General features: G+C 47.3%; 1 protein-coding gene across 1 annotated transcript in view; it reads left to right on the top strand.

Moving 5' to 3' along the window:
• LOC134586123 (arachidonate 12-lipoxygenase, 12R-type-like) overlaps positions 1 to 12,323 on the top strand; it is a 102,860-nt gene that overhangs the window by 41,882 nt on the left and 48,655 nt on the right. The window contains exons 3-6 of the mRNA XM_063441634.1: positions 7,651 to 7,732; positions 9,063 to 9,189; positions 10,778 to 10,987; positions 11,162 to 11,285. Of these exons, the coding sequence (XP_063297704.1) occupies positions 7,651 to 7,732; positions 9,063 to 9,189; positions 10,778 to 10,987; positions 11,162 to 11,285 (543 nt within the window). The remainder of the gene's footprint in view (positions 1 to 7,650; positions 7,733 to 9,062; positions 9,190 to 10,777; positions 10,988 to 11,161; positions 11,286 to 12,323) is intronic.

The following is a 12,323-nucleotide window of genomic DNA, read 5'->3' as shown; positions in this document are numbered from 1 at the left end:
GCCAACGGCACCCCAAACTTATGTGCCACCCACTGGAACACTTTCAGCATCTGACCACATCGCCCCGTTCCTGACGGACCGACACACAAGAAGTCGTCCAGGTAGTGTACCACCGCACCCCCCGCCGACTCCTTCCGGACTACCCATTCCAGGAACGTGCTAAACTTTTCAAAATATGCGCAAGATATAGCGCAACCCATATGTAACGGATCGCCTGGCACCCCGACTGGGTACCTCCGTTAATGGATGCTCCTAGCGCTTCCTGAGGACTCCAAGCACTCTGGCAGACACCACAATCACTGAATCAGAGAAGCATCTGAATCCTCTCAAGCCTCTGAATGCTGTAGACAGTTGAATAGGAACCATACGAATAGGTTTGCACTCCTAGCAGTCAAACTGGAACAGCATGCAATAAATCCTCCCCCAATAATGAGACGACACTTCACTTTGAGGGTTAAACAGGAACTCTGGACTGGCACATCCAGCCTGGCTTTTATTACAACTGTACACATACAGGCCACACCCAGGGGGAGGCCTAAAATAACCAATAGCATCACGGGTGCAACCCACACATCCCCTCCCCTTAGTGTGACACATAATCCCATTATTCATACAGTTTAAAATATACTTTTTACCCAATATTTATAACTTCAAAACCATACATCACATTCACATAAAAATACATATCCACAATCAATCCATTCAGGGGAACAACATATTAAAAAATGGCATGAATCAGACCAGGGGTTCAAAAGTTAGTAATAGTATCTTTTAAAACCCCTGTCAGCATGACGTTCCAGCTCAGACCGGTTACCTCCCACAATGCCTCACAATCCCTCCCCTCTGGCCTGGAGATAATTGGGGAAGGAATCTAATTATCTCCAAGGACTGAGGCAAAACTCCATTACCCACATGGCAGACAAAAAGACAGTAAAAGACATAAAATTACATACTGATACATTTAACACATAAAACACATTTCTACATATCCCCAGTTTAACCGAACACATAAATACCTACATAATATTTAAGACAATATTACTGTGATATGTTACAAAGTCTTAAAGGGACATTATTCCCAAACGTCCCAATATGTCCACGGATGATTCTAAAAGGGCCAGCAGCAGCAATATAAACTAAAACATGCCCAAATATAGTTCAAACGTACCAATTTTCCAGGGGCCATAGTCAGCAGGTAGGAGGCAGGCAGCCAGGCCCCTCCAATATCCCGTGGCGAGGCGGTTTCCGCCACATTTCTCCCCTTTCCCATTAAGACTATCCAGACTCCAGACCTCCAGTCGGTCTGGGGCTCTGATAGCCGGCCGGCCTTTCTCACAGGGTGTAGTTGTCCATATGGCCCCCTGCCACTTGTGCCCAGTTGTAGGTCCATGGCTTGGGGAAAAAATACCCAGGGTGTCTTCTCCCCTGGTTGAACAAAGCTGCCGCTGGGGGGAGGGGGTAACAAACTCCTCTCCCTTACACACTTCCAGCCGCTGGGGAGAGGGGGTAACCGGCTCCTCTCCCTGAACCATAAACTGCCGCTGGGGAGAGGGGGTAATAGGTTCCTCTCCCTGCGACACCTTCTCTTGTGGTAGGGGAAAAACGACTGTCTCCCCTTCAATTACTTTGCCTTGCTGTTGGGGAACCGTGCAGACTGTCTCTACCCCTGGTGGTGCAGATGCAGAGACTACGGTCCCATCTACACCGTTGGGGGGTGTAACATCTCCCCTTGGTGGGTTAGGCTGCCGCTGGAGAGAGGGTGCAACAAGTTCCTCTCTCTGCACTGTAAGCTGCCGCTGGGGAGAGGGGGTAACAGGCTCCTCTCCCTGACGCACTCTCTGCTGGAGGGGAAAGCCGACTGCCGTTGATTTCCTTATGAACTGCACAATTTTCTCAGAGGGGTTGGGTCCAAAGAAAGCCAGCCGCATGGCAACCTGTCTGTCCAACCGCTCCTGAGTGTAGCCAGGCGCCATGCTTGCTCTGCGGAAGTTGCTTCTTTTGTGGATAGGGGCGCTGTACGGGTACTAGCGTTGCCCTCACTTTGTCCAAACGAACTGTGTCTCCGAGCTGCTTTACCTCACACTAGGACGCCATCCCACCACTGCCACCAATGTAACGGATCGCCTGGCACCCCGACTGGGTACCTCCGTTAATGGATGCTCCTAGCGCTTCCTGAGGACTCCAGGCACTCTGGCAGACACCACAATCACTGAATCAGAGAAGCATCTGAATCCTCTCAAGCCTCTGAATGCTGTAGACAGTTGAATAGGAACCATACGAATAGGTTTGCACTCCTAGCAGTCAAACTGGAACAGCATGCAATAAATCCTCCCCCAATAATGAGACGACACTTCACTTTGAGGGTTAAACAGGAACTCTGGACTGGCACATCCAGCCTGGCTTTTATTACAACTGTACACATACAGGCCACACCCAGGGGGAGGCCTAAAATAACCAATAGCATCACGGGTGCAACCCACACATCCCCTCCCCTTAGTGTGACACATAATCCCATTATTCATACAGTTTAAAATATACTTTTTACCTAATATTTATAACTTCAAAACCATACATCACATTCACATAAAAATACATATCCACAATCAATCCATTCAGGGGAACAACATATTAAAAAATGGCATGAATCAGACCAGGGGTTCAAAAGTTAGTAATAGTATCTTTTAAAACCCCTGTCAGCATGACTTTCCAGCTCAGACCGGTTACCTCCCACAATGCCTCACAATCCCTCCCCTCTGGCCTGGAGATAATTGGGGAAGGAATCTAATTATCTCCAAGGACTGAGGCAAAACTCCATTACCCACATGGCAGACAAAAAGACAGTAAAAGACATAAAATTACATACTGATACATTTAACACATAAAACACATTTCTACATATCCCCAGTTTAACCGAACACATAAATACCTACATAATATTTAAGACAGTATTACTGTGATATGTTACAAAGTCTTAAAGGGACATTATTCCCAAACGTCCCAATATGTCCACGGATGATTCTAAAAGGGCCAGCAGCAGCAATATAAACTAAAACATGCCCAAATATAGTTCAAACGTACCAATTTTTCAGGGGCCATATTCATCAGGTAGGAGGCAGGCAGCCAGGCCCCTCCAATGTCCCGTGGCGAGGCGGTTTCCGCCACACCATAGGCAAACAGAGATCTACAAAGAACTCCCAGTCGAAGCAGCAACCCAGTAAATGATGACAATCCGGGTGAATGGGAAGCAATCTAAACGCAGCTTCCACATCTACCTTAGCCATCATTGCCCCGCGCCCTGCCCTCCGCACCAACTCAGCAGCATTGTCGAATGACATATAGGAGACAGAGCACAGGGCCGCGTCGATATCATCATTCACCGACGCCCCAGCTGGGTACGATAAGTGATGTATCAAACGGAACTTGCCCACTTCCTTCTTAGGGACCACCCCTAGCGGGGACACCCTCAAACTCGGCATGGGCGAAGCCGCAAACGGGCCCGCCATCCTCCCTAAACTCACTTCCTTTTGCAACTTCTCTCTAACCACCCCCGGATGAGCCAGCACAGATTTGAGATTCCCGCAAAGCACACCCGGACCCCTATCCTGGAACGGAATCACGAAGCCGTCCGTGAACCCGTCCCACAAAAATTTGGCTACCTCCCGGTTAGCGTATTGCCTTAGCCACGGCAACATTGCGTCTACTTTCACCGGTGATGCCCCCCGCCGCAGAAAGGGGGGCTGCCGTGCCAGCGCTCCCCCCTCCAGTGCCAGACTTCCCTTTCTTGAAGCATCTGGAGAGGCCATGATTGCCGCCACAGCCGGAGCACTCATGCTTGAATCTACATGACGCTCCCCACTTGCACTGCCCTTCGTTGAAGAGCCAGCAAAACCCCTTCTTCTGTCCCGCCGATGCGCTTCCACTTGGGCTCGCGCCGGCTGTCCCAAGAAAGGGGGCACTCTTTTGGGCCATCATTAATCTCATCCACAATGGCAGGTCCTTCTGGTCCCACCGCATGGCCTGATTCGCCGCTAGGCGCTGCCGAAACTGCTCATCATACCTCCACCAAGCGAATCCCCCGTAGGTCCTGTACGCATCCCCTATGCCGTCCAAGTAGCAAAACAGCTGTGAGCATCGTTCCGGGCTCTTTTCCCCTATCACGCTAGCCAGTATGCAAAAGGCACGCAGCCAGTTACCGAATGTCTTAGGTATCTTACGATACTTACGCCTTTTTTCCTCTTCCTCCTTCTTCGCGTCCTTCTTGTCTTCCTCCTTCAAATCTAAAAACTCCTCAAGGGGAAGAAGGGAAAATATTTCCACAAATTCCCCCTTTCCTATCCTCTCCTTAACTTCTGCCTTCAGATGACAACCCAATGGTCCCGCGAAGGACACGTGCACGTTCTGTCGTGCTGCCTCCGAAATATCGCCACGGTCCTCCAGCGCGCCCGCACAATCTGCCTTCCCAGTGGCCGCGTCCACGGTGCCCCCACTCGCGCCCCCAGCCGGTGTCCCCACGGGACCCCCCCTACACCTAGGTCGCTATCCGCTGCCCACACCTTCCCGAAGTGCCCAGGGGACCTCGCCTCCCCCGACCATGACCCCAAAAGTGATTGCAAACATCCTAACAAACTCCCTGAATGAGGTGTAGATGTTGACTCACCGCCCACTCCCCCGACCTCGGATGGCCGCGGGGGTACCGTCCTTCCGACTGCCTCGACTGGCTCCGAAGTGTCCAGGGGACGTCGCTTCCTGCCCGCCCGGCTGCGATCAATTCTTGTAGGCGAAACACTTCGTGACCTGTAAGGAGAAGGTGACCTGGGTAGTCTGTTCGCTTTTAGCCTCACCCGTCCATCACATCTGCCCCCTGTCCCGTCATGACAAGACCCCTTCCCTTGCTTGACCTGAGACCCACGGTCGCTCCTAGTCCTACTCCGTCTGGATCCAACCCTGTCATCCGACCCTGACTCACTGCGCCGGTACCTCCTCCATCCGTCCCTAGTGGTGGACCTCCTCCTCCCATCCCTGCTCCGCGCAGTGTTCCCGTCCCTGGACCTGCATCGCTCCGAAGATCGTCCTGAGCTTTCATATCCATCCCTCCCGCTGCCCGGCGTGGCTCTATCTTCCCCCCTGCTGTGGCCTGTCCTGCGCCGTTGATCCTGGGAGCGACCTGAGAAGGCCTCCCGCGTGTCACACCCCCGAGGGCCCCCGTCTGCATGACCTCTCCTCTGGCTCTGACTAGCCCGCCTCGCGCTGTCCTTCCCGGTCACCAACTCTCTTGCACCCCTGCCAACACTCCGCTCCTGGCTGTAGACCCTCTGCGCCTCTGACCTGCCGCTGGGCTCCTCTGGCTCCCCTCATCCCCCGAATCCACCTCTGGAGACCTAACCCCTGTCAGGGCTGTCTTGCCTGTCAAACTGCCCACCTGGACCCCACTACCTCTGTGTGGGCCCGCTGTCATGGCGTTGCCTGGTCCCCTGTCACCCCCCTGCCCCTCAGTGTTGCCCCCAGGGGGCAACTCACTGGGGCGGTGGGACACCAGCACTGATCCTTCTCCGGTCCTCTGCGCAGCCTCCCTCCTATGGGCTCCATCGGCAGCCAGGGGTGTCCTGCCCCCCGCCCGGCGGCGCTCTTGGCAAGTCCCACCTGACCGGCGCCGCGATGACCAGGCGGCACCGGCCGCCCTCCAGAGCCTCCCCGGCTTTCAGACCCGCCAGCCACCTCACTCTCCCTGTCAGCAGGGCTCTTCCTCCTCCGCGCTGCCGGTACCGAAACCGGACTGAGCCGCTGGGGCGGTCTCGCCCGCCTGACAGGCCTCTTCTCCGCCGCACCGACGGGGGGAGCAGACGTGCTCGGAACCCCCAGCTGCTCCTGCAACCACTCCAGGCCTCTCTCCTGCACCAACGACCGGACACCAGCCAGGATTTCTTCGGCAGACGCCATGACCTGCAGCAAAAGAAAAAAGAAGAGCTACTCTGACCTGCAACAATTCACAGGTAAGGGCAGCTCAGATTAGAATGGCCTCAACATAAAATGGCCGCTATTTAAACTACCACACCCGAACATCAAAGGTACAGTGGGCATAGAGTTCTAGTCAAGATGACGTATAACAGGCATGATTAGTCGGTAATATAAACATTGCTACTTGCTGGTACATAAAGGTAGAAGTGGGGTCTGGTGGATGTGTGGTTGAGGAAGTTTGGTTATCAGTAATTTGTCTTGTTTGTATCAGTAACAATATGTGATAGGCATCGATAGTTGAGGGAACTGATACTTTCAGAATCTGTATTAGAGATAAGAAGTGGGAAGACGGCAGGTTTCTTTGAGTATATCAGTTTATAAACTATTTAAAGTTGTATAAAGTGAGCGGGATTTGCACAGGATAGACTGCAGTGCAGGAAAAGTCCTGGAGACAGGAATGAAGGGAGTGATGGCAAGAAAGGTGCACGCCTTGGCTATCAGGATGCGTATCTCTCTAGTGAGGATTCAAGTATGTGAGACATTTCTAAGCGGCCTTGGGCCAAAAAAGGTTCGGAGTTTCCAATGTTTTTCCTAGCAACGCCACATATCATATCCCAGTATATAATCTGCCATTCATTTCTACAGCAATTTATGAACCTTCATGTCCCTTGTTAAGTAATTAAGTTTTAGTTCCTTTTCTAAATGTTGTAAGAAAGTAGAAGAAAGATAAAGGTAAACAATAACTCTCAGATGTCAGGATTGTCAGAGAGAGACACAAACAGGTTTCTAGGTCATTTACAGGGTCTCCATGTGGGGTGAGTCGTACAGGATGTAACAGTCATATTTATATTTAAAAATAAGTTTGACACTCAATGGTCTCTGGTCCCTGAAATCTCCGGGACCCCAGACGTCGCGGGCACCATCTCCTACAATCCACATTTATCTATCCCTCTCTCAAGACACAAAGCCGCTCGGAGATTCTGGACTGTTCGTGATTTCATATTTATGCCATTAACATCATGGTCTGTTATCTTGTTTCAAATTATCAGGAGTGTAATTAGGATGGTAGGACATAATTAGGGCTAGTTCTTCCCTCTTGAATGATAAGAGGATGGTTATTTGTACATGTCCCTTGTTCATTATCCTATACTCCTGAAGCACGGAGTCTGTTATTATATCCAATTGTCTATTGCAATTAATGCCAGCCTGGAGCATGTCTACATTACTGCCCCGCTTGTATTCTCTATTTTGCCTTGAATTGGGTGGCAATCTATAGGGCTTTCTTGGGCAATAGAGACTGTTTGGAGAATTTTCTTTCTTAAACTGTGTGTCTGTCTCTCGGTCTAGTGCATAAACAGAGCAAGTCCCAAGGTTACTCAAAGTATGACAAACATCTATCTGTCTCCTGGACGGCTGTGTTTCTGCTTGTTTTGTCAGTGGAAAGCTTATGTTATCTTTAATGTTCACAATACTTGAGTAAGCTCATTTAGCAGGGCCCTCCACTTCTCTGTTCCTGTACGTCCATTTGTCTGGTTACAATTACCTGTCTGGTAGCCCACCCATTGTACAGTGTTATGGAATCTGATGGCGCTATATAAATAATAACTAGTGGGGGTTGTATTGTATAATAGATGGGGTGATATAGGTTGCCAATCAGCAATCATATATTACAATATTATAATTTCTATTTTATAGGAAAAATATTATTGGGTGATGTAAATCCTCTGATTGTGCAACAACGAAGAAATGAACTGGATGAGAAGAGAAGTTCACACAGGTGAGTTACCAAATGGACATAGAGAAGGGAACGTGTCTGCTTAGTCAACTTAAAGATTTTCTTTTTACGAACTGCAACTTTTCTAAATTTGGGCCGAACGGGTGATCTTATGAATTCCTGAACAACAAGCCGAAATGTAACCGAACAGCAAACCAAAAAAATCACACAATGGATGAGCATGTTCATTGAATTGATTCGGAATTCTGCCAAAAAAAAATAGATGATTGATGGATAAAATGTGGACATAAATAAGGGAACATGTCTGCTCAGTAGAGATTCATTTGGCTTCAAATTGCAATTCAGCTGTAATGGGTCTAGTTGGGAGATAGTACTGATTCCTGAACTCCAAGTCGAAATGTAGCAGAATCATGAACCAAACGAGTTGTGCAATTGCAGAGCAGGTTCGTTTGATTTGTGATATAAGATTAATGCAGTTATGTCGGTAATTGAAAAGGTGAACAATTAATTAATGTGTCTGTCCTGAGGGTCACCATAAAAGGACAAAGTCCAAATCATTCAGGAACACTGTGGAATGCCATTCTGGAACTCAGGAATGCCATTCTCCAGTGTCGACTGTACTCAGGTGTTCACTGTGCGAGCAGGTACTCCAGTAGTGAACATGTCCCAATGTGGCCCTCCTGTGTTGACCAATAAAGAAGCAGATCCCTGCTTCAGTCGTTCCCCTGAGGAAGTGATAGAATGGATTACATCTGTCAGCTGTGTGCCAGTGGGCTGCAGTGTGGTCTGCACAGGGTATTCAGTGATGTTGGTATAAATTTATTCACGAAAATAAAAACAAAATTGGACTATAATAATAATGTTAAACATGCTCTAACCATTAACTATAAATAACGACTTCATACATTATATCTTTGTCCATAATATTAAAGGGATACTATAGGGCCAGGAATGCAAAGCTGTATTCATGGCATTATTGCTCCCCCTGCCTCTCCCTTCCCCTGTCTCCCACCTACCCAGTAAATAAAGGGTTTTAAAACCTTTTATTTACTTACCTGATCACAGCACCGATGTCCCTCAGTGCTGGGTTGACGCTCAGCCCCTTCTGATGTCCCGCGACAAGCGGGCTCTACTGTGCACATGCATTAGACCTCCTCATAGAAAAGCATTGAACCAATGCCTTCCTATGGGGGAAAATCTGACGCTGGATGTCCTCGTACAGCACCAGGTACAAAAGGGACATAGCACCCAGACCACTTCAGCTAGCTAAAGTTGTCTGGGTGTCTACAGTGTCCCTTCAAGGGAAGCATCTTACTGTACAAGGGTCAGTTTAATTAACCTTTGTTGGCACATTCTTTTCCTTGTCCTCCAGGTGGAGATATTATTCCGATGGGATGCCCTATTGTATAGATGTGGACAACTTTACAGATCTGCTACTGAATGACCAGTACTCCTCCACAAAAATGACAAGTTTAATCACTACTAGAGCATCAACGTATGTAATCATAATCATAGTGAATTTCTCTATTATTGATTAAAAGTGAATTAATAGATGTTATAAAGATGCAAGAAATATTTATTTTAGTAGCAGATATCTAATACTCATCTCCTCTCAAATGTGTCAGCACCTACATAGAAACATAGAATGTGACGGCAGATAAGAACCATTCGGCCCATCTAGTCTGCCCAGTTTTCTAAATACTTTCATTAGTCGCTGGCCTTATCTTATAGTTAGGATAGCCTTATGCCTATCCCACGCATGCTTAAACTCCTTTACTGTGTTAACCTCTACCACTTCACCTGGAAGGCTATTCCATGCATCCACTACCCTCTCAGTAAAGTAATACTTCCTGATATTATTTTTAACCCTTTGCCCCTCTAATTTTAGACTATGTCCTCTGGTTGTGGTAGTTTTTCTTCTTTTAAATATAGTCTCCTCCTTTACTGTGTTGATTCCCTTTATGTATTTAAATGTTTCTATCATATTGTTACGTATTCATCCTCATAAAAATGTGGTTAATGGCATTTACCGTCCTGACAGGAAAAGTTGTGCCAAGCACAAGCAGCAATCATGCACATGAAAACCTGTTAATTACTTTTGGGGTTAAAGGTAATGTTCATGTCCAATCAAATCCACAGGTGGGTTTGTGCTGAGCAGCAATCATGCACACCTGGTAATTGCCTTTGGGGTCAAAGGTCGGTTACAGCCAATCGGATCCACAGGAGGGGTATTTAAACCCAACTCTCCTCTTGTTCATTGCCCTGTTGTGGGTTCATGCCTATGGTTATCCGAGAGTGCGTTCCTGATCTTAGTTTTCTGGCATTTGACTTTGGCTGTGTTTTGACTTCCCTGATATCTGGCATCCTTGACTTTTGGCTTTCCCTCATCTTTGTGTCTGATTCTGTGTCCCTGACCTCGGGAAGTATTTTGACTACTCTTGGAGACGTTATACGTTATCCTTAGTCCTAGGCGTGACACAGTACTGTGTGCTGGATCAACTTGTAATCCTGACACATATCCCCCATCTCGTCTTTCCTCAAAGCTATACATGTTAAGTTTCTTTAACCTTTCCTTGTAAGTTTTATTCTGCAATCCATAAACCAGTTTAGTAGCCCTTCTCTGAACTCTCTCTAAGGTATCAATATGCTTCTGAAGATAGGGTCTCCAGTACTGCGTACAATACTCCGAGTGAGGTATCACCAGTGTTCTGTACAATAGCATGAGCACTTCCCTCTTTCTACTGCTAATACCTCTCCCTATACAACCAAGCATTCTGCTAGCATTTCCTGCTGCTCTATTACATTGTCTGCCTACCTTTAAGTCATCAGAAATAATCACCCCTAAATCCCTTTCCTCAGATGTTGAGGTTAGGACTCTATCAAATATTCTGTACTCTGCCCTTGGGTTTTTACGTCCAAGATGCATTATCTCGCACTTACCCACATTAAATGTCAGTTGCCACAACTCTGACCATTTTTCTAGTTTACCTAAATCATTAGCCATTTGGCTTATCCCTCCTGGAACATCAACCCTGTTACATATCTTAGTAATGCATTTATCTTGCAACTTGTTCTTAAACTGCTCAGCTTTCTAGTGAAGTAGATATCTTGAAGCAAAAAGTGAAGTCATTAAATAAAGAACTTCAAGATACCAGTGGAAAGTTAACTGAAGCAGAGCAGTTTAAGAACAAGTTGCAAGATAAATGCATTTCTCTTGACAAGAAACTTTTGGAAAATGAAGTTGATTTGGAAGAAAAACAAAAGCTAATTTATTCTGTGCAGAAATTAGAACTCCAGGTGGAGAGCATGCAGTCAGAAATCAGAATGGAGCAAAGCAAAACCCAAGCTGAAAAAATAGATTGTCCTCGTTGCAAGAATCCCATGACACACTAAAGAATGAATATGAGGAATTAAAAAAAATTGAATCTGAAAGCGTATTCCAAAGTTCAGTATAATGATTTGGTTCAAAAGCTTGACGCATGTGAAAAAGCTCTGGCAAAGAAGCAGTTTCAGATTGATGAACTGAACAAAACCATTGACAAACACAAGGAAGATGTAGAGACAATAGAACTTCTTCAAGCTCAGACACTTCTATGTTTGGATTGGGAGCAGTACTGAGCCAGGTCGGAGCAGATGGCGGCGAACATCCAGTAGCTTACCTAAGTAGAAAACTTTTACCCCGAGAAGTAAGCTACGCCGCCATCGAAAAGGAATGCCTTGCCGTGGTGTGGGCCCTCAAGAAACTGCAGCCCTATTTGTATGGACAAACTTTTTCGCTACTCACGGATCACAACCCGTTGGTCTGGCTGAACCGAGTGTCAGGGGACAATGCCAGGCTGCTGCGCTGGAGTTTAGCGCTGCAGCCATTTGATTTTACCATCCAGTATCGCCCGGGAAAGCTAAATGGAAATGCCGACGGGTTATCCCGACAAACGTAACTGGACAAGTGATCTGTGGGTACTCCTCCGGACATCCCCAAGCCGATCCGTTGGGATCAGACTGTGTATGCCGGCTTGGTTCTGGGGGAGCATTGTGGCAGCAGCAGCCATCTTTAAAACTGTATTTTCGTTAATATGTATGTACCACTTTAAGAACCAAGGGTATGCGTGTGTAATGTATTGCAGGTCTATGGCGTCTTGCTATTACTGCATTGCAGAACATTTAAAAGTTGACAGTTGGCAGTTAACTCCTGGAGCCATGAATAAAAATTGTCAGTTGACCTCCAAGCTATGTGTCGTCTAGTTCTTGGAGGGAAGGGATTGTAACTACGCTACCTGTCTTGTACCTGTCTTGGATTACCTTTCCTGTCTACCAGTGGAGATACCTTGGATAATACCTCTACTCCGCTACAAGTATCATCAGCAAAAAGACATACCTTACCATCAAGACCTTCTGCAATATCACTAATAAAAATATTAAAGAGAATGGGTCCAAGTACAGATCCCTGAGGTACCCCACTGGTGACAAGCCCAAGCTTCGAATATACTCCATTGACTACAACCCTCTGTTGCCTGTCACTCAGCCACTGCCTTACCCATTCAACAATATTGGAATCCAAACTTACGTGACAATGGGATTCTGGTCTCTCTTATCCCTCAATCTCCCCCAGCACCATCTCTCTCTTTCTCCTCTC

The sequence above is a fragment of the Pelobates fuscus genome, chromosome 1 (genome assembly GCF_036172605.1).
Source record: "Pelobates fuscus isolate aPelFus1 chromosome 1, aPelFus1.pri, whole genome shotgun sequence".
Taxonomy (NCBI): Eukaryota; Metazoa; Chordata; class Amphibia; order Anura; family Pelobatidae; genus Pelobates; species Pelobates fuscus.
The sequence above is the reverse complement of the archived record's forward strand: the minus strand, read 5'-3'. Positions and strand labels throughout refer to the sequence as shown.